This window comes from Rhea pennata, chromosome 9 (genome assembly GCF_028389875.1).
Source record: "Rhea pennata isolate bPtePen1 chromosome 9, bPtePen1.pri, whole genome shotgun sequence".
NCBI classification, from domain to species: Eukaryota; Metazoa; Chordata; class Aves; order Rheiformes; family Rheidae; genus Rhea; species Rhea pennata.
In genome coordinates, this window is record NC_084671.1 from 19,613,725 (window position 1) to 19,636,979 (window position 23,255).

Sequence of the window (23,255 nt, forward strand, 5' to 3'; positions counted from 1 at the left end):
AGTTATTTTTAATGCCTCACTTTTGCTCAAATAATTTGTGGGGGATTTTAAAATAATTTCAGGTTCATTAATGGCTGTAAAAGGGAATAATACTCAAATTCAATTTAAAAAATCACCATGCTAGTTCTTGCTTGATTAAAAACTCTCTGCTCCGTTCCCAGGCCATAGAGCATTACTGGAGCCTTTTGGTGACTGTCACAGTCACTTGGACGTTTTTACACTGTCAGCTACTGCCTGCTGTAAACCCAGCTCCACGGAACGGGCTCCGTGGCACAAACTGTCGAATCTCACAAAAGCACATTCACTGCTTCGCATTTTCCCTTGTTTTTTCCAGAAAGCAGGACATACACGTAGCTCCTGTCCACGGTTACCTATGCAGTGGCAACCCTCTCACCAACCGAAAATCAAACTGTGTATTTTAAACAGGGAAAGCCTGTAAAAAGGCTAGAAGGATTTAAATGGTCCCTTTATCCACCTTGATCCCGTACTGAAAACATGAATTCTAACCAGTCACATACATTTTACTGAAATGAACAGTAGTTTCTACACAATTTTTATTTTTATTTGAGAAGTGCAGTAACACAGATGAGACCTAAGATAGCTCATGCTGCTAAAAATCTGAACTTGGGGTTAAAGGAGGTACTGCAGCTCAGTGTTAGGCTGGGAGTTTGCTGAATCATATGATGGCCACAGGCAAATCTTTTTGCAGTCAAGTGCTGCATTTTGAAAGCTGAAATTGTTATGGAAAGCATCTTTATTGTTCAATAATTCGTAAGCTAAAGTAGTGCATAAAAATGTAAATTTCCAGAAATAATTCACTGCTTTAAATATTTATGGATATAATTGGTTAGGACTCCCATTAACGCATTCAAATGTTTCAAGCACTTCCAGGTGTCATCGTATTTCAATATTCAGAAACACGCATTTTCCTCACTTATTCCACCTAAACCCCAGGCTTTTCTGTTTCAAGAAAAACATGCTGATTAAAATCTCTTAGAGAGAACATATTTTCTAAATAATTGTCATGTACCATTTCCTCTTTATGAAAGATCCCTCAACGGCTACACACACTAGACACAGTTGCACGTGAGCTTTGGTCCTGGAAGACTTGTAAATGCTGAAGAAAGCAAGAAACCTGGTTAACCTGTAACTCAGAGCAAAGCAAAATGAAAAATACAGCTAAGGAAAACATTTTACCTGAAAAATTATCATTCAAACTAATATATGGTCAATCTGCCACTAGGTTCTTAAGCCTGAATTGAGCTCAGGTCCTTGATGCTTTTTATTGTAATTCCAAGTGATAAACAGCACTTTTTTTTATTGTTTTGGGGGTCTGGGGAAGAAAGAAAAGCAATTGTCTGAAGGAACTGCAAATGAGGGTTGTTCTGCACCATCTTTCTCAGCTGTGAGCTGAAATGTATAAGCTAATCATCCATGCATTATTCATTTATTCTTTTTATGTGTGTTTGTTCTAAACCTAAATAAATAATACATCACTCTAGGCAGAACTCTCCTACTTTGGGAAGTAAATGGTGCTACTCATAGGGTCTAAAATTAAACCTATGCACGCACATGCAATGATATGGTACAGGTCTGCCAGCAGCAGAGCATGACGCGTCCACCCAGGACAGACTGACCAGTTTCCCCCACAGCACATGGAGAGCAACACCAAGCCCTTGAGGAAATAGCACAGTTTCATCTTTCTGCACATCAGAGATATTTTATTTACCTTTACTGCACATTTCAAAAGCAGAGCTGCTTTTTAATGGCTTTCTTGATCTGTAGTTGTTTGGCTCATCTGTGCAGCTATAAATGTACCCCAGGTCCTCCAAGAAAACAAATAGGCTATTAATACTGCGTGCAAGAAACAAGGATAATGCTCAGTACTCAAGACATTTTTTTTCCAAAAAGCAAGAGTATATTATATTGTTAGTGAAAGCCATTTCCTCATCTTTATTAACTATGGTGGTTTGTCACTTCATCTCATTGCTAATTAAGCAGAAGTTTGCTTTGCATATCAATTTTTAATAGTCCTTTTTTACAGTTAAGTGAGAGTTGCAGCAGCCAGCTTGTTCAATTAACAGCAACGCTGACCTAGTTCCATGCAAAATCAATAGAAAGCCTGAAAGAGTCTCACAAATTGTCTAGCATTTAAGGAGATACGGCTGAAATGCTGCTCAGTGTTCACTGAGCACTCGTTACGGTGAGTGAGTAGGGCAGGTCTGATTTTTGGGGTTTTCCTTCAACGAAATGCAGTGGAAATCAGGTCTGGCTGCTAGCAACTTGCAAGGCTCAGGTCTGCCTGCCGCAGACGGTGAAGGGAGGGAAGAAGTTGCCCCAAAGCACCCGGTTTGGCTGCTGTCTGTGGCTCTTCCAAAGCCACACATGGGAAATCCTGCCTAGAAGAAAAAACAGATAGGAAGAGGCAGAGCCCACACAACAGTTAATTGAAAACTAACTGAAAGAAGAGATAGATTTATAACAAAAGGTCATACAAAGCTTTAGAATAAAGATTAGAAAAAAAAAACCCACAGCTTAAACACAAAACAGAAATCTAGGAAAGTACCAAAACTTTATGAAGAGAGACAAAGAGATTCTCATATGCAAAGTATACTGAGTGAACAGATCATTTCATAGAAAGCACCAGTAATTTCTGAGGAACTATTAGGGGAACAGGTAATACTTGATAAGAATTAAGTATTTGAGTCTGCCTGAAAAAATATTTTTTAATTTTCAATAAATTTAATCTTGCAATGTCAGACGAAGTTTTAAAAGTCTTGCCTAGTAAGACATACATTTAACATTGTTTGATGGCATAGAGTAAGAGAAGTCCTCTTGTATATTGATAACCGAAGAAAATGAAAATCTTTTTTTTTTTTTTAATCTTAGATAAAGAATGCCATTTGACTTTAAATCGTTATATTTTGGTTCATATCATAGAAGTGACGACAATATAATATTCCCTGTTTACACTGAGGCCATCATCATTTCTTAAAGATTTCCTCCAATACTGCACTTGATCTGTCAAGTATGCCTGTTCTGCTTCAGTTCACTGCACAGCCTGTTCCTTTGACTAAAAAGGCAACATCTTGAGTATTTGCAAAGTGTTTTACTGGTGTATTACTAAAGCGATTAGAAAGCAGTGTCCTGGGATTCTTACCATTAAATCAAATAGCATTCTTGGAAAGGATGTTCTTTTGGCATCCTATTAAGGGGTTTACTTAATAATTATTTACCTCAGACTAGTCATGATTAAATAATTAAGCAGAACACTTTTTCTCTGACATTCATTGCTGATTTTTCTTTTATTCTCCTTTCAGAGCTGGCTGTGCTGGGAATAGGTGACCTGCACTCAGGAGAAGCTCAGCGCAAGCCTCTGTGCTCCAAAACACTTCCTCAGGCAAAACCATCAGCCCGACAAGTCATGGGGAATTTTGCCACTGATTTCAACAGATCAAGGATTTTCCTTCCAGCAATTACTATTTTAGGCTAGCCAGCCAGGCTGATTAACATGAATTTATTGCATAGCTGATACGGGTAAATTACAAACGTTTCTCTTGAACAGCCTGTGCTCCCAGATGTCCTACTGCTAATCCAGGCTGGCTTTTCAGTCAAACAGCTAAATGTGTACACATACATTTCATACCTGTAGATGGTCTATACATTTAAATGGCTGTTCCCATCAAAATAAGATTTAAGTATGAGAAGAGGGAAGATGCCTATTTTCAAGGGGAAAAGTCCCAATGTGGCAGTCCTGTGAACTTTCTTCCCACTCACATTGGTATTTTTGAACCCAGACTCCAATTCTACAGCGACACACATATTCAATGCTAGTGCATACTGCCTTCCTCACCCCAAACTCAAACCTCATAAAAAACACTGTCAGATGAGACATGAAGTTAAACTGTGGGAATTAGTGCAGAAGTAGTGACACTTGCTACAAAAGGTTGACCAACTGTTACTACCATTCCCTTTGCAAAGAAGAACTCACATGGAGTCTGCTCTTACTTAATTTCTGTCATGCCAAGCTCTGCTCTTTGTACAACACAGCCATTCCATTATTCAGGTTCTTACACAAACTGTCTTCATGTTTTGGTGAGGAAGCGATGGCTTTGATGGGTACTGCAGAGGTCCTCGTGCAGTACAACGGTAATTGGAAGGCATGGGTGAGCCAAAGAAGCTGCAACATCCAGGCACTTAAAGAAAAATGTTATGGTACAAAGTCCATGACCTTAGGTTTAGAAGCTTCACTTCAAAAATGTCAGTCTTTAATATAAAGTGCTGACTATATTAAACTTGACAACCTTTTTTGCTGTCAGGTTTTCTACTGAAACATAGCCTTTGAACTACACTGGCAGTTTGGATGCATTTATTCTTCATTGCTTGACCACTTCCATTTTTTCTAAAGCATAAGTCTTTATTCAGATTCAATAGTAAATGAAAATCTGTTGTCGGTCAGAAAAATGCAGAGACTGAATAACATGCATTGGCTGTGAAAATTGGAGATAGAAACCCTCACATATTCATGCACGCACAAAAAAAAAAAAAAAAAAAAAAAAAAGAAAGTTGGACTGAATGTAAACTTCCTGTATATTTTTTCTGTATTTTAACTACCTTTACAAAGCCACTTTTACTAATGTTTTTCTCTTTATTGACTCCTTTAATAAATGAGCAAATCAGCTTTTCATTATTAGAGCAGATGTCCCATTTGCACACCTTTTCTTCTACAAATAAATGGAAAAAAAAGGAACTCTGAATTCGTCCTGACATTGGTCATTGGAAGTTTTTTACCCGAAAATTATGGGCACAGTAGATAATACACTGACAAAGATGTGTAGCGTATCATGCAGTCTACTATTTGGTCTTAGTCTCCAAGTTATTCACTGCTACATTCTGGGTACATAAATGCCCTGATTTGCAGAGCAGGTCTGCGAGGAATGGGCATACGAATACAAGAGAGAAGTCCTTTTGCCATAATTTATAATGGGATCCACTGAAGCAGGCCTTATCTTATACCTCAAGGACCTTTGGATTGGGCCTTTAATGACGGGCTTAAGAATTGAGCTCACCCTGCCAGGAAGCAAATCAGACATGCCAGAAAAATCTGTGTTTTTAAAAATGGATATATAAGCCACTTAGCCTAAGAAATTGTCAGTCTTTGTTACGCAGATCAGCATGGTAAAGACATTTTATGAAACATCAAGAAGCGAGCTAGTAGTCACAAGCACTGGGGATTGTAGAACTCCTTGTTCCTCCTTTCATTCTCTTTGCCCCCAAAGTTCCCTGTATATTCTCTTAAAATCATGTAGCTTCTGCAGCTAAATTGTAAGTGCATATAGACATTTCATTAAACTACATCACTTGTGAAGATGCAATGACAGCAGCTCAGGAGATCATGAAACTAGGTTTCAGATCATAAGCCAGCATGGAAGACTGTGAGTTATCAATGATCTGGAGCAGCTCATCTGGCTGTGATGTAGATAATCCAGTTTCTGGGGAGAAAAAAGAAAAGGGCAGATTTTTGCTGGTAAAATTGTTTTTTTTTCCCCCGCATGGTAGTTTGGGGAAAAATTGTTGAAGCTGTTTTCTTTGAAACTTACAGGGTATTTCAATTTCCTAAATCTCACAGTTCTCGGCTTCACAGTGGTTGGTCAGTTTGGAGGGCTTTGGTTATTTTTCCTAACTAAAACTGTGATCTCCTACCCTGCAATTTAGTTTAAATAAACAGACGCTTGTGTGGTAGTTCTATATACCTTTCAATGCAGTATGTTGAACATAGTTAAAAGTGAATTATGAATACGCTGCTTCTTAAAAACAAACACAAAAAATGTAAGTCTTCCTATTAGAGGTCTACAGTTTCACTTTCATGATCTAAAGAACAAAAATGCACTTGAATCCTAACTCAAAGAAACTACAACTCTTAACTTATTAAAAAAGTTTTTCAAGGGGCCAGTACTTGGTTATAAAGACAAGGTCCAAAAGACACGGCAGCTGCCTTGAGTAAGGATCCTGCACCACCAAAGCCAAAGGCAAAGGCAGGCTCAGCAGATGGTCCCACCCACCAGTCCAACCCCACTGCCCCAGCGTCAGCCCAGCCGAGCCGACTCACTGGCAACGTGCTACAGGCACCTGCCAGTGCTCTGATTTACACACGTAGAGACTCCCTTCCTCCCCTCTCCAACGCTACCAACATGTCTTTTCACACGTCCGCACTGTGCTTAGGCTCCCACTGCTGCCACGTGATGTGCTTTGCATGGGGTCGTCTATGAAGTGCTACCGACCGAGCTGGGGCCTGATGCTGGCCACGTCCTCCAGCACGTGGCTCTGTAGCATCTTCCAACAGATTAGCTCCAATTCACACCAGTTTGGAGATAACCAGGCAATCATGCAAAATCTCTCCAGGGTAAAGTGTAAACCTGTCTATGTTGAATCCCAACACTCACTGCTCCGTCTGACAGGACTAAAACTTGCCTATGTGTCAAAGCCAGATGCATGAAGGTGGGAGCTTTAAAAGCATGAGAGGGGTCCAAGTGGTGCCACAGCCGCTCTTCCACGAGGCCAGTGCACTGCTCCCGAAGCCTCCTGCCCTCGGAGAGCAGCGTGGGGCGAGCTGGCCCCTGTCCCTGGGGCATCTTGTGGAAACCCCACCACCCCTTTCCTTTAAAGCCGCGCAGCCAGGTTCCTCCTGCCCTTTCTGTTTTCCCTCCTGAGCTCGTGCACAGAAGCAGTACCCGGCCACCCTGCAGTGATACCACCTTCTCTAAAACCGCGGAGAGAATTTCTGCAAATTGTGTTTATCAGTTTCACTACAGGTAAGATATGTTTAAGTTTCTGGAAAATGCCACCAGATTAAACCTTTTTTGCAGCTCTTTCATATTTCTGAGTACCCATGAATCAGCCATGAATTATGTAGTCCCATTTGAAACAAAAAGACATTCTCCAATTCACCATTTTGTGACCAGACTACACATTTTGAATATCAGCTATTCTAGTCACAAAGGACAAATTTATTTCCTTGAGGCCAGAAATACAATAGTGCAAACTGGAGCAGCTCTCCCGATTTCAAATAAGAAGCGGTGATTTATTACTGCTGAGGATTTGGCCTAGAGGTTAAGATATTTCTGTGGTTTAGAAAGCTCTATTCAGGAAAAAAAAAATCAATGGCACTCAAAACTCAGAACCTATTATCGTTATCCACGTACTTAAGTGCAGCAAGTGTTGCTTTACCTATTGATGACATTTACTAAATACACAGTAAAGGAGATGCCAGTAACTGAATTCAATTTTTTTTCCATTATTTTTATCATCTTCCAGAAAACTTACATCTTCCATGTACATTAAACCTAAAGAGAAACCATCTTTTTCATTTTTTACCTGAAACAGTCTTTCACTTGAAATTTGACTGACAAAAAGAAAATAGCTCTGTTGTCTCTATTATTTTTTCAATCTTTACCAGTTGTTTTCTTCTTCATAAAAAGAAGTGTTGATTAAATTCCTAACCAGAAATTGTGTCAAGCAGGCAAGTAGCATAAACAGAAATAATAAATAAATCCATACACATCAATCAAAACCAGCAGTTGATTCCAAAAAACCTGAGCAATTATTTATGAAATTATGTCTTCTCCAATTATTCTGTATACTGTAGCAATCCCAACAGAATCTGATTTTTTGATGAGCCTAAATTGCTGAATTAGAATAGGAGACAATGTCACGGTACCAATTAGCAAAACCACTGTGTATCATCACAAAATGCCTCTTTTCTCTGTTAATATCTGTGTGTAACACAGATTCCTTCATCTCAAAAGTGGAGAGGACATCCCACCTTTTAGTGACTTGGACTATGAAATGCCATTAAAATTGACATACTCATATATGCACAAAAGAAGCAAGATAAAAAACGATATAGTATGTATTTCAAACAAGAAATAAGTACCCACTGAAATATCCCTTCAGAACAGAAGTTCTCAAACCTGGCATTTTCCTTGGTATTGAGTAAGAACTCGCATGCAATGCAAATTAAGACAGTGATCGGGTAGCTGAGGCAGTAGATCAGCATCCAGACCTGCATTCTGCCACCGAGCTGCTGCACATTCTTTAACACACACAGCTGAGCTAAACAAACTTATTGTCATGTTATGGATTTTTTCATTGCTCATTGGGGCAACCCATGTCGGCTTCTACAAGAGGCTCCAATTGGCCAGACTGGCTGATGTGTACCAAAATATTTAGTCCATTGCTCACTTGTTTGCACTAGGAGATTTAAGGATTGTCAACAAAGGATACTAACAACAGGTATGGCTGAAGCAGCACTCAAGACCACTCAACTACAAAATGAATCTTGTTTTTTCATAAGCGTAATTCCTGAATAATACTGGCCATATCTGGTAATAACCATGTTTACCTTTCAATTATTTTCACTCCCAGATAAAACCAATTATTACTGCCCTCCACTCATAGCAACAGGTCCATTCCTTTGTGAAGGGCACAGTCTTGGAGACCTGACAACAGCAGACTTGTCATGGCTTTTATGACTGTAGACACACACAGCTCCTGTCCTAAATATACACTTCCAAGTGAGCATCTGAAGAAAGTCTGATGCTGCAACTCCCGAACTTGCTTATATCTTAATAAATGGTAACTGAGGGGCAGTGGTAGAGCCTTCTTCAGGCTTGAACTAAATGCAGCTGAACTGTGGTAAGAACTATGTCCTATCAGAGGTGAACGAGTGTCATCCTCTCTAAAGCTGGTGTCCTTTTACTGTGTAGGCCTTTTTCTCTGGAGTTTCTCCCTGCTCTTCATCTATAGCTTCTCTTTCAGATCTGCTTTCAGGACTACCAAATGAGAAATGACTGCTGCGATCACCTGGTCTATCCTCACATATGTCATGGGTCATTAGACAAGAAGACCTAACTTCTAGTGAAACAGCTGCTTCATTTAGGGTGGAGAAGCTGGTAAACCTCTGGCTTACAGCATCATTCAAGAATAGCTTCAATTACTCAGTATGATTTCTGTTAAACTGCAGCTACTCATTAGACTGAATACGGCAACACTGCATGCAATCAATTGCTCTGATGCAGAAAAGGGCTGCAGAATTTGGCTGGCATGCCTTTTCACAAAACTACAGAAACTGTATTAACCTAGAGCTTCAGCATGATTGAAGCTTCCAAATTTCAGCCTCTGATACCAACTCTCAGCTATGCAATCACTAGTGTTATAGTGGCACCTAACAGAATAGTTACAATATTATGTTCAACGTGTTCTTGCAGACAAGCTTTTCCTCTTCAGAATACCAGAGTTTAAGCACATATCCAAATTTCAAGAAGTTAGTAATCTTTAGGTACGCACAGTTCAATGGTATACCAAGTTCACCTTCCTTGGTTCAAAATTGTCATCCTAACTCTAGTAGAAACACACAAACTGAAATCTTGCTCTATTTAGGCCCCTCATCCTGTGCTGAATGCACAGAGGTGGAGGCCGCACAACCAAGAAGACCCGCTGGGGGAGAATCTTCACTTGACTTATTTCTCAAATTTCCTTTTCCAACATACTCTTCTGTCTGGCAGGGATCCACATCTGCTAACTCCCTGAAAGTAGCAGGATTAAAGAAAATGTCTATTTTTCCATTATCACTCTATGAATTCTTCATGGAAGGGTCTCAGTTGCCTGAAATCAGAATCACCTCTTTTTTAACAAGCTCAGCCCTTCTGCTCTTGCTCCATACATACTATCTGACAGCTTATAATAAAACGTTTTAGTTCCCTAATGCAGTGGACAGCTAGAAACAGGAAATTTTAATAATTATCTAAATCTTCAAACATTTTCACTGAACTTCCAAGGGAGCACATCACAAACTTTCTCCCTACTTGTAACTAAAGTAGAAGAGTGAAGCTCTCCATAGGTGGAAACTGCAGAAGCTACAGAGTCCTGCTGAGCAGCTGCGGAGAGCAGCAGTGACCTGCTGTGCAACAAGTGCTGAGCTCGCAGACCATGCACCAGCTCGAGGCATGCAGCAGGGGCACAATTAGGTGGTGCTCTTCATTAGCATGAACATTTGCTACATTTCCTCAATACTAGCACAAACTTACCTAGAAGTTATGAGGAAAACAGAGCCTCTGCTCAGGCATATGCAAAGAACCAATATACAAACAGGAGCGGCTGGTCCGGGCAAGGGCTTACATAACCACTTCTCCCAGAAAAAACGTGCTGCCTTGAAGTGATGTGGTTGAGATGGACACCAGCAGCTACTTTGTATTTTGCTTCTTTTGCAAGTGGGTATGCATATATGCAGCTAATTTCAGTTTTATATTTTCATGGAGTACTACATATTTTCATGGAGTACTGCACGTTTCTGTGGTGCCAAGAAGGCAGAGAAGGCAACAACAGTTCAAGAAAATCTGAAGACTCTTCCATCCCTCCATGGACAATTCAGTCCTCATGAAGGATATGGGCAATACAGATACTCAGTGTATATGCTCAAGGCAAAGGGGATGAGTCATTCAACGTAACTTGATTTGGTGGTCATACTCAAGCACTTTCCAACTGCATTAGAAAAATACACTTTAACCCAAGGAAACCAGTAACACTGGTGCCCTTTAAATAGTTTCCTGCTATCCTCTGAGAATAGCAAAATGTTTTCACAGGGGGTCTACAGGCTGTTAGGACATGCTACCATGTTACCTCATACAAATCAGGAAGGGTTAAAGCATAGTCACTGGCATGAATTAACAATGTAAACAATGAATAACAATTTTTTACTCTTTCATATTTTTTTCATACTTACATATTTCTTCGGTTTTCTATAGGAGTTCTCTCCATCTTTTTGCCTTTCTTCATGAGCATCTTCCACTAACTTTTTCATTTCTGATTTGGCCTTACAATTTACTTTCCTTTGTTCTTTTCTCCCTACCTTCATGAATATACCCTAATGCATATTTAAGATGCTAACAATGTACAAGAGGATTTTTAGAACAAGGCATAGTAAGTGCATATGAAATCTGGCTGCACACATCTCAACTGCAGCCAGTAGATGCTGAATGCATTCAATAATGTCGCTGGGGTTTCAGCAGAAGCTCATCTCTTCAGAAAACGTGGCCCTGAGGTGACAGTCTCCTTAGGATCACTGAATTATCCTAATTTCCCACTAATGTAATTTCAGTGAACACTGTTAGAGGAATTAAATGGAGAGAAAAAAAAGGAAAAAATGGAAGAAGAGTAGAGGGTAATACAGAAGGATTATAAGGGCAGCTTTACTTGTATATTAAAATTGTTGATTGGAAATAAGGTTTGTGCAACCCCCTTCTACAGAAAATAAACCACCCAAAAGTCCCACAAATTAAAAGCCAATAAATAAACTCTGGCTTTGGATCCAAGTGTAAAATTTCCACAAAGTCAGCTACAGTAACAATAAAAGAGATAATTTTCTCAATAATTGCAGCAATATTTTGCAAATACACTCAGGTGAATCTAAAACCTACTGTTGTGCCATTTTTTTAACTAACATATGGCAATGAGAGCTTCAGACAAGTCACAGAGGGCTGAGACTTTGAGGATTCAATGAGCAACTTGCTTGAGATGGGCCCAGAATAATTTTATATTTTAAAAGTATATATTCATTAGTTTGCTAGCATGATTTCATAGGGGGGACATAACTTTTGTGTTTTTGTTTATTAGCCTCTAAATTCTGGAAATCTGTTTTTATGTCCAGACTAAATTACACTGAAGTGACAAATGCAAAAACACTGCACTCCCAGTTAGTCCTATGCTATGCATTTGCTCTCCAATAGCTTAAAAGAAACCCCTAAAACTGTGTGATTCCCTTAGGCTTCGAGTAAGATTTGTAAAATTAAGATTTTTTTAGTCTAGTCTCCATTATCCTTTGCTATGTATTATTACAGACTGTAAATATGACAGTCTGGTCAGAATATATTTTCAGCCACCAAAATGTAGGATTTTTATGGTGGATCATTTTAATTGCAAGACATTCAATGCTTGCTCTGTGTGCAATTTCAATACATCTTACAGTGCTTTACCTCTGTAATGCCTGAGCACAAACCTGGTTCTTGCTTAGTGCAGTAATCCCACAGGATTAAGCCATACTGTAAATACCTGACAAATTACAATTGGATTAAATGAGCAGTCTGTTCATTTAGTGCAACACAGCTGCACTCAGGAGTCTTTTCACCACTGATCTCTGTTTATAATATGGAAGATTTGTCCTTAACGTATATGAAGATGGTTTCTATTTCATGTATCTCCTGTCTTACCATTTATGACCAATAACAAGCACTGTCCCACCTCCTAAAGAGCAAGCAGAATGCTCCTTGACAAGTCAATAACAAAGCTCTTCTTGGTACAGATCTGCTGGCCAAGATCTACTTCATATTTATCTCTGAAAATTCCTTTCATGGTCTGCAGTCCATTCCAGGCAACTGGAATATAGAGAATATTTTGAGGGGTTAGCTATGAGACTACAGCATACAGATTTCCTGAGATTTCTCGGGACTTGAACTAATGACATATTCGCTGTGGGAATTTCCATGTGTTCCACAGCTAGTCTTTCTGCCTACCTCAGCGAGCATAAAACCCATCAAATTTATGAAGCCTGCCAAGTAGTTCTGGGGTAGCATAGGAATTTCTGTTCACTTCTCAACAAGCAGCATGTTTAATAATGTTCAATTTTGCCTGCACTTCGCCAAAATCTCTCTACCACTTTACTACAATTATTTGCAAATGTCACATCACATCCTTTGTAATTGTCCCCAATTACAAGAATCATCTTGCCTTTTAGACACAAATTTGCTTCCATCCAGCACACAAATCTGGTGTTACTGTATTTTTATTACTGTAATCACTTATGTAAAACCCTACTGAATCATGGAGCTAAAGCAGGCCTCAAAGATATTAAAGATAGATCAAGTGCAGCATTTGCTGCATTGACTCATATTCTGAGTATCCTGCTAATTCCATTATCACCTTCACTTTTGAATTTGGAGTCATTATTCCTGATCTGCACAGATACATGGGAGTAAAACTACAAACAAAGGGTAACTGTATAAAACACTACTAAAGAAGAGTAAAAATAAAAGCAAGGTAATCCTGCCCCATCAAGTTACTTCCAAAGACTGATCTCTAAGGGACAGTCACAGTCCCTGCTTCTCAATGCCTCAGTCACAGGGTCCCTTCAGACCATCCCTAGTGTCCTACAAAGGACACACCACCTATCCCATAAGGCCTATGTAACCACCATCAAAGCTCTTGTAACATTCAGCTACGTTACTCTTTATTGCTGCATTTCCCACGACTCCCATCAATGCTTCAAGCCCTGCCTCACCATCACCCCATACACGCTATTGCCTTAAAGAAGAGGATATTGCAATGGCAGCACGAGCCAGGAATGAAATACCACCTTGTCTACAAAACCTCTCTGCACCTCTGACTGGCAGCTACATTGCCCAGAGCAGCTGGTATCACCCCACAATCTCAGTCCTCTTGAATGCCCAGTGATGCACTAGTTTTATTGCCAATCCTCTCCCAGTCCTCCTGCAGTGTTATCCAACCTGTGACCTTCTCCACGCAGGAAGCGTCCAGTTTAGGCCTCAATCAACAGAGCTTACAAGTACCCAAGGACACAGAACAGTTCAGCAGAGGTAAAGGGGGAAGTGAAAGAAAAGAAATCCAGAAATCTCTGTTTGCATGTGTGAATGGCAGAAGATTTCTGGAGCTACAGTTTTCCCCTACAAACATGTGCACACAAGCCAAAACAAGATGTGTGGACAGACATGTGTAAGATTACGGGCTTTGAGAGCCTCTTTCGGCTCACAGAAAAGACAACAGTAAAGGAGAAGCAGAGTAGGAGGAAGTGCCAACCAAGGTTGGAGCAGCGTGACTCAGGAAGAACTCTTTACAGGCTAACACAAGCATTGCCAACAAGCTTCTCCCTACTCAGATGTTTGCATATACTTGCTCAGCAGCTGACAGCCCACTCAGGCTGGTAGTGGTCATGGCCATGCAGGTGCAAAGCAAACTGCTTAAGCTAGCTGCCAAGAAAAGGTGCAAGGAGGATGCTAGTGGGCACCCTGTGATGGACCACTTTTCACTTCTGCAGCAATATGGTAGCCTGGAAACAAGAAAAGCCAATACCTTTTCTAATCAGAATATAAGAAGAGTAGTTTAGTGCATTGTATTTAATATGTTACAGCTGCCAAATAGGTATAATGTAGCACTTACACAAACACAGTCAGCTGTTTTCAAAAAATACCTTATCAGGTAGGCAGGCTTCAAGATTTCAAAGTCATAAACTTGTTTATTGAAGTTACAAGAGAAAGCATACTTAGCCCACTTTGCTCACTGACAAAAAGTTTTATGGCTAAGTTCCACTGTAAGACATTGTCTTTGGCACCACTGAACAGAAACATTTTCTGCAAAGAAATAGTGGCGCCAGGTTCTGCTTTCACTCACACCTGTGACTTGCTGATTTCATTAGGAGTCTCAATATTTCACTGACTCAGGAGTGAGTGCACTTGCTTAAAACTGAATTATATATAGGATAGGACATATTGGATTTTATGATGTAGCATATTCAAAGGCAATATTGGCTTAAGGTTTTCCTGCATAACCTTCTCCTATACTTTTCTCTGTGTATGGGTAATATGGTATAAGTCATGCCAGTTGTCAGATCAATTCACAGTATGACTTCAAAACTAGTCACACTAGCAAAGCTAGAAGACACATTCTGCGACACAGCACAAAAAGAGGCAGTGGGAAGGATAGCAGCAATTGAAGCTAGTGCCTCTGCAAAACACTTTCCAATATAAACTTCACGATCACCAACTAGATGAAGGGTGATCAATGGACTTTAGCCCAAAACCAACTTCTACCTGGTTATTTTACAAGCTACTTGGACAATCACTGTTCCTCCTAACATCTGGTAAGAAAATAAGAATCAGAGATGCTAGAAATTCGCAGCTCATCTAAGACTGTGGAAAAGTTAAAAACTGAGCTATGAATTGTATGCCTTCTGTAGTGCAGTACACATACTTAAAAATCTTAAAAAAGCAACAATATGAAAACCAAAGCAATTTTAACAATAATCATTTTTCTTCCAGTTACAAGAAAACTATATGTGGAATTCAGACTGCTGAGGTATGCACTTTTTGTAAGTGTTTGATTTAATATAATATACCAAAAAGTATTTTGATGCAAGGAAGAGAGAGGAAAAACTGTACCAAAAACTTACTTTCTGCAGGTTCCTTAGATCTTCTGCCACTGGAGGACTTCCTCAGGAGACTTCGTCCTGAGGTAAAGAGGCTAGTTAGTTCCTCCAGAGGACTGGTGGGTGTCCGAGAACGTGAACTGCTCTGAGATGATGACCCGTAGGTATTGACCGAGGCATTTACCATCTTTCCTCCTTCTTGCAATGTGTTTCTGGCTGTAGAATGAGGCACTGATGGAGAGCTTCTTGAGAGACTTCCTGAATGTACAGAGTCATAAGGTGGAGGTCTTTTGAGGCTTAAGGGGGTAAGAGACCTACCCATACTGACAGGAGAAGGTGAGGCAGAGTGACTTTTAGGATAACCATGTGGAGACTGTGTTCTGTATAAGGTAGAAGGATGAGGAGGTGAGGAGGTGTGCCCAGGGGTGGTAGTTCCATGAGACACTGTCTGGTCTTTCTCCAGTTTTTGATGGCCTGGGGTATGAGGTGGTAGTGAAGATGGAGAAGCTCCAGCTTGTTGTTTGATGTAAGACACATTTTCTAAAACAGGAAGCTTTGTGACCTCTAGCGGAGTTAGAGGAGACTCATCAGAATTCGGGGAACACTGCACTGGTGCTGGTGGGAAGACCAGCAGTGGAGGTCTGTGAGAAAGTAGATTTGGAAATGGTGGGGGTATATCACAAAGCAAGCCCTTGGGAGTAGATGGCACTGAAGACTTGCTGAAATCTAGGTCAGGCACTGTGGGAGTAGCACACTGAGAAGAACAAGTGTGATGGTCATATTCACATTGACATTTTGAATCCTGGCCTACATCATCAAATATAGGGTATTTCATCTCCTCATAGACTGCCTCACTTTGGTCATCCTCATCTTTTTTGAAGTCTCTGAGTATATTCCCAACCATTTCAATATAAACAGGCTCTTCTTCCTCTGTGTCTGGGGCAGGACTGCTGACCTGTGATAAAGAGGCATCCCTAGTGAGCGTTGTCTTCATGGGGCCATGCTTTTTGATATATGTTTCATCAAAAGATGTGCTTAGCTGAGTGTTTGGATTTCGTTTCGGCTTAGGAGGTGGAATCTTCTTTGTATACTCATCACTGTGAGGTCTTGGCTTGGCTGACACTAAAAGCAGAACAAAATACAAATTCATCATAGATATTTAACAAGTTTTTTCAACCTTAGGATTTCTGTTACAATGTCATAATTCTGCAATGGATTTCTGAGGACTAGACTATTGTTGTTTTTCTCCAGAAATACATCACTGAAACACTATTAAGAATAACATCCTGTTCAAAACACTCCTAATCTTCTCCCCAGAATGCTTATGTAACTGCAATACTAAGTAGCTAGTGAACAACTTTTGAGAAAACTGTTCTCTCTAAGCTCTTTGGATCGGGAACTTTCCATTTTAAATGTCGTCCTTTCAAAATGTCACTGTGGGATTTAAAAAACCTGGAGAGTCACCAACACATAAAACTAAGCATCAGAATGAAATCCTTATGGCTGCAAGAGAACAGTTAAGATCCTGGACATTCGTACTGGAATGACAGTGATGTAACTCTGTGGCAACACAGTGATAAATCAAGACTTTTTTATTTATAGCAATTTCTTGCATAAAGCTACAACCTTTCAACACTGAGAAAGGAAACTTACATATTGTAAGACCCAGTAATACTGTAATATATCCAGACTTTACTGGATGTAAATACTGTAATATTTACTATTGGAATAATCCTAATAATTCACCTGTCCATTCTATAAATTAACAAGATCTCAGTGAATCTTACATATTCAGATCTCTTCCAAACAGATTACATCTAGAAAAAAACAGATCACTTTGTCTTTGAAATCACAAATCGAAACATTATGAAGAAATTCATTTGAAATGAGAGGTCAAGGCTTTCTTAGAAATTATCCATTATGAATAAATAAGAAAGGAACTCATGGAAATTGCATTTCATTCCCTTTGCATAAATAGTTAATATGTCATTAAATGTTGGGGTTAATAAAATACCTCATTAAATATTTGAGTGAAGTCAGTTTTTCTCCTAAATAGACACAAGCAACTCATTCAGAAGAAATATCATCAAGCATACTAAACCTAATCTGTATTTCTACAGGGTAAAGAGTTCTTGTATTGAAAGCCTTGACTCCTTATTGACATGTTCCGCAGCCTAAGACAGCCCAGACTACAGCTGGGCTCCGGGTGCCAGCTTCCCAGCCCTCCTTAGCTGTGTTCTCCTTGGAATTCACTGCTGCAGATCTGCCACTGTAAACTCAGCACTCAGAGACATTTCCAGATACCTTTTGCTGACCCATCAAAAAACTGCTAGCAAGTTTCTAACATTAAACTAACAAGGTTGGTGCTAATGGACTTAAAAAACCTCTTCCTGAAGCCAGCAGCTGAGCGCTGCTCTGCCAATGGACAGGCAGTGTTTTGACAGCGGACGCAGGACCCACCACTCCGGGCAGAGGGTCAGCCCTTACAGCATCTCCTGGTCAGTGTCAGAGGAGGAGTCAAGCACAGTGTTACCGCTTTGTCCCACTTCTACCCCAATCCATTAAACAGCCTTTTCAAAATTGATACTTCATCCTAATAAGGTGTAGTAACAGAGGCAGAGGTTAAACAAGACTCTAGTTTTGTTTAAGAATAAAGAGACTTCACAGGTGTGCATGTGATGTATATGAAGTGATGAGACCACACTTTGTCAATAGCATCTGTTTAAGCTTAACATATAACTAAGGTATAACACTGGGAAAAGAAAAAGAAATCTAGCTAGAATTAAAAGAAACAAAGACTAGTACTATACTTTCATGGCAGTTCTAATTAATGTGTTCCATTTTGCAACAGGCTAGGGACACGCAAAAGCTGCCATAGATAAGCATGTGTATTAGCTTGATAGTTTTTCACTATGTGGATATATCCTAATGCACTTTAAATTTGTCTTTTTAATTAACCTAAATTAATTTTCTTGAATGTCTTAAGACAGACTTATGGGAATGAGATGTAGGCTACCGAAACCATTTGGGCTTTGTAGAAAATATTACTCCTGATACATTTGACAATGCTGTCAGATTGTTCTTGTTCTGCTTCCAGCTAAAACCCTACTTCCTTTCTCTGTGTAATGTTATTTGTATATTATGTTCATACAAATGCTACTGACATAAACCTTGTCTCAATCCTCTCTCTGTACCTTTATTAATCTGATTTACACCCCAGCATGAGCAGTCTTATTCAGATTGGTGTCACTAAATTGAAGAGACATCGAATGAAATTGGCACAAAGTACTCGATTATTTCTGAACATTTTGCCCAAGACCTGAACTGTCCTTTATACTGGCTACAAGATCATACACTTTGCTGCCTTTGGAACTGCGCATTTTGTACATATGGGCTCCTTGCAGTCTTGTGCTGCCTGTGCACCATGCCGCCATCCTTAGCGTGTATCTGAGATATAAACATTTCCCATTCCTCTGTCTTCCTTAGACCACTTTTCCCTGCTCTCTCTTCTACATCTCCTACACTATGGGTGTTCTCTTTCGGTGCTCTGGCTTGCACCCAAGGCACCATTATTCCTTTTTTTCTCTTTGCCTGGACAGATATTAATGATGGGCAAAGATATGAACAGAGAGATGCTGTTGTACTGGAGGCCATTCATGGCTGGTGCCAACAATAGTTAAAAGTGGTTAAGAGTATCATGTTTTCAAATAAATTGCTAGGAACAGTACATTTTGCCTCTTTCCTCCTTCCATTTTCACAATTTTCATCTAAACCAATGAGGTTCTGCCATGTAGTCTAGATCTTGCCTGAAACGTTGGGGTTTGCATATGTGACATTCAAAAGTTATTATAGACAAGGAAATGAGAAATGTCATAAAAAAAAAAAGAAAAAGAATGACAATCTGCCATATACTCTTGTAAAGTATTTTTGCATGGGTTGAAATTAACTGTCGCAGTGACATACACAGCATTCTCATCTGCCAGAGTGTGATATGTAGTATTAGGCTAAAATATCTTTGTGACATTATCAACGAAAAGGTCAACTGACCCCATCCTCTTTTAGCATACACAGGATGAAAAATGACAAGGTGAAAGATTTGCTTTTCTTTCTCTATTCAAAACATTTTTTCCTCTGCCACAGTTCATTTTATTAAAGCATGTATTTCCAGGAGGAAAATGGCAAGTTGTTATTTTTTCTGCCTTGATAAACTGGAAAGCTTTACATATTTTATAAAGCATTTCATTATATGAGTACCTACTATACACAGTTCAGAGTAGAAACATTTGGTGCTAGAAGACTTCCTAGAAAAAAACATATAAGCAAACAGATAGGGAAAATAGCAAACAAATCTTTTATTATGATTAGGAGCAGAGAAACTGCTCAACACCTACTGGGAACTCCCTTCAGCAGCAACAGGGGCATTCAAGAGGCAAACTGAATTAGCGTGTAAGAAAGCCATGATGCAAGAGGGCCTATCATATTTATTTAACACAGGCTTCTGCTCTGAAACACCTCTTCATAGTAGGGATGGACTCTGGCACACACGTTTATGAACTATTGCTCTACCACAGAAGAACAGAGACAAGAATGGGAATCCTGCAGCCGAACAGAGCTGTGCAAAGCTAGCGAAAGGAGCAGGGAGTATTTGCACCGTTTCTGTGTTACCAGCATTTGGCAGGGATAAACATGCATGAATGCAGAAGCCCTGGCAAGATCCCATAGCCAGTGAAAGGAGATTATTTGGCAATCTCCTGAGAGGAACAGGCAAGATTGCTTTAAGTACTTGACATTTATCAGGCAGAAAAAGCATTCACTGCCTGCTGGGAACATAAACTCCCATGAAAAGCAAACCATGCTGACATATTGGCGATACACACACTGCAGTGTTGTCTGCTCTAAACATGGAGTAATTAAAAGCTTTTCAACATGGATTACCATGTCCCTGGTTCATTTGTCCCCAGTAACCTGCCTTGAGACTTTGCTAGCATTACTTCATGGCACAGAGGGCCCAATGCAAAGCTAAATGAAAGAAAGGAAAGTTCCTGTGGACTTCAGTAGGCTTTGCCTTTTGGCCACGCTTCCTCGGGGTGCTGCTCAGAATCAGCCCTGTCCTGCCATCACAGGCATCGGACACCAGGGCACCCCGGCCGTGGGGCTGCCTCCCCTCTGCAGAGCGCCCGCCCATCTTCTGCAGATCTGCCAGCAGCTCCAACGATTTGGGGGATATTAAGGCATGGAAAAATAACACAGTGGATCTGTAAATCCTCTGTGGACGATACTGAGAACCCATCTAATGTTTTTCAGTTAGAAATAAATGTTTTTTTTTTTTTTCTATTCTCCACAGGCAAGAAATCCCAATAATATTTTTGTTCGAAGCAACAGTGTTTCCATTTTTACTTTGTTTTATACTATACTACTATGAGGAAGTGTATGAAGATAATTTAATACAACAACATACACTTAACAAATAATTCTACAGAAAAAATCCCAAAGCATCTAATTTCTTTCCAAACAACTGTCCAAATCCTGGATATTTTTTGATATAGTCAAATACTCTCCTCAGACATCTGTTTTTTTCCTTCAAACACACAATTTTATGAAATGTTTCCATTTTGATGGAACTGCACTTCCAATTTTTTTTTAACTTGCTATATAGATTCCACTGTAAAAGTGTAGAAACACCAAAAAATCAGAGTCTAGTTAAAACTTTTGATTACTATAACACAAGTTTTAACTACTGAGCTGCAAACAAATGTGACTGGCTTGATGCAATTCTTGCGGAAGCTTATTGTACCACAGATGACTCTCAGAAGGGATGACGTATCCCACCACTACCGTTCCTCATCATGATGGCTAGAACAGGATAATATTCCAAAGGGAGATGTTCTTTATCCAAAACTGAAACTTTCCAACAGGAAATACTGAATGTTATCTGAAACCAAGCAATTTTCCGTATAGGAGGGAAAAGGATGAAAACACTGTGTCTGGAAATCTTTTCTCTGATTTCATGATCTGCTTGTAAATAGAAAATGAAGCTGAACAGACATTAAGAGAGGAGTTAAGCTACCTGCTGAAACAGAGATGCAGCCCACATCTCTGGACTCCTCAGCACTTTGCAGTTCCCATGGCCGGGGGCAGCCGGGATGGGAAAGCAGAGGGCAGCAGCCGTTGTGCTCAGCTGCAGCCTGGAAGAGTCACAGGTATTTAAATATTTGGATAATTTCTCCTGAAATGGGTATTATTTTCAGATCTCTCAAAACAGGAGTGTGTCGATTTTACCTTTCATTCCCAAGCAAGACAGTTCCCTTTGCTCCTCTCCACAAGTGCCAGATCTCCTCCACAAAATACAACCTCAGGATTCTGCACAAGAGAGATTTTCTGTTTTTCTGCCAGCTCTATTTTTCTCTTGACCTGTACAAGTCACAAAGTAAAGATACGGCTGAGGACTCACTCCCTCCGTCTGTTAGGCCCACGTTCCCTGAACCAGGGATGCAAAACTGTGTCACAAAGCTCTTGGTGGTGCTTTTATCACAGAGACCCAAATACAACGTACTTGAGCGAGGTTCGCTGTCCTGCGAGCGGCTGTGCTGGCACCGCGGGAATCCAGCCCTGCCCTGAGGAAGCAGAGCGCTGCCCCTAAATCCTAGGGGCACAATTTGGGTCTTGGTACATCTAAACCAAGGGGTGAGGTAGATGAGGTTGGTGCAATGCAGAGCCCAGGCACGACAGCTCAGCCGGACCGGTATCACCATGCAGGGCCCAGCTTGGCATTCCTGAAAGAACTGGAAATTTGGCACAGACATACCTGAGTTTGCACTTAACTCAGTTCACACTCCTTTGACAAGAACTCTAGCATTTAATAACACTCTACCACCAAGCACTTGGCTACCTCTAATAAACTGCAAATAAACCAAATCATAAAGGCAGCAATAACTTCAGTTCTGATCTAGAAACAAGAAGCACAGTACTTAAAATAGCCTTATGGAAGCCCTACTGAATAAGCAGAATATGACATTTTTGAAATGAGATATTTGTAGCACAAAGGTTACGCATAGCTTTCAGACATGCCCAGAGAATCTGCCTTTCATAGTCAGTTTTGGAAATACAGAACAATTCTAGTCATCCTATCCTTTGGAAGTCTTTTTTCTCTTTAAGGGGAGAGTGAATTATGAAAACATGTTATGGCATTGTTTTTCATTATTTTCTCTCTGTATAAGACATGGGTGAAAACATTTAAAAAATAAAATGAGTTTTCATTTTCCATTGTGCTATAGCTGTTTACCAGCTTTTGCAATTCAGAGACCAACCTGATACATTGTACTATTCTATGCAACCAAAACAAAAATACATGTAATAGTAAAATTCCTATCTTTCAGTTTCTACAAGATGCCACATCAAATGTATTTTAAAATCTAAGTTCTTTCTAAATGAAGGAATGATTTGAGGCCTCATACAAATTTTAGAATTTCTTTATAATGTTACTTTAAAAGCAAGAAGGAATTAATCGTGCTGTATTTTGAGGGGTACCTCTATCAAAAAGAGCCTCCAGGAGTGAAAGGAAATAGAATTTCTTTAATTAAACCCTGAACTTGCTTTGAAACTGAATCAAGGATGCACATACTCAGATTTACAATGCATATAATTTAAAAGAAAAAATACAGCTCTAAGGTAGCATAGTATCTATGTATATACGTGTAAGTTCAAGACTATAAGACTAAGACTCATTGGCTTTAATGAAATGATTTCCTTATTCAAAGCTGCACATGATCTTAAGTGTATTTGTGCTTCAGTGCTTATATGGCTCTGATTTCATTATCTCTGCAGACGAAGTTTGAGTATTCTTAGTGAGACTGAATTAAAAAAGGCACAGGCCTCTGAACTATGCAAAACACTGGTACTCAGGAGATCTGAATTTAATTCTTATCTCTGTCACAGACCATAGATCCTTAAGTGTCATTTCAGCCCTTAATGCCACTTATTATTTTTTTTACCTTCTACCTTTTGCCTTAGTGCCACTTTTAGGCAAGTGCCACTTGCTTACTTT

The 23,255-nt window shown here is 39.8% G+C and overlaps 1 protein-coding gene across 1 annotated transcript in view; it reads right to left on the bottom strand.

Moving 5' to 3' along the window:
• The window catches only part of NYAP2 (neuronal tyrosine-phosphorylated phosphoinositide-3-kinase adaptor 2), a 134,999-nt gene that overhangs the window by 40,728 nt on the left and 71,016 nt on the right, over positions 1–23,255 (bottom strand). Inside the window, exon 3 of the mRNA XM_062583140.1 lies at positions 15,236–16,333. Within this exon, the coding sequence (XP_062439124.1) occupies positions 15,236–16,333 (1,098 nt within the window). The remainder of the gene's footprint in view (positions 1–15,235; positions 16,334–23,255) is intronic.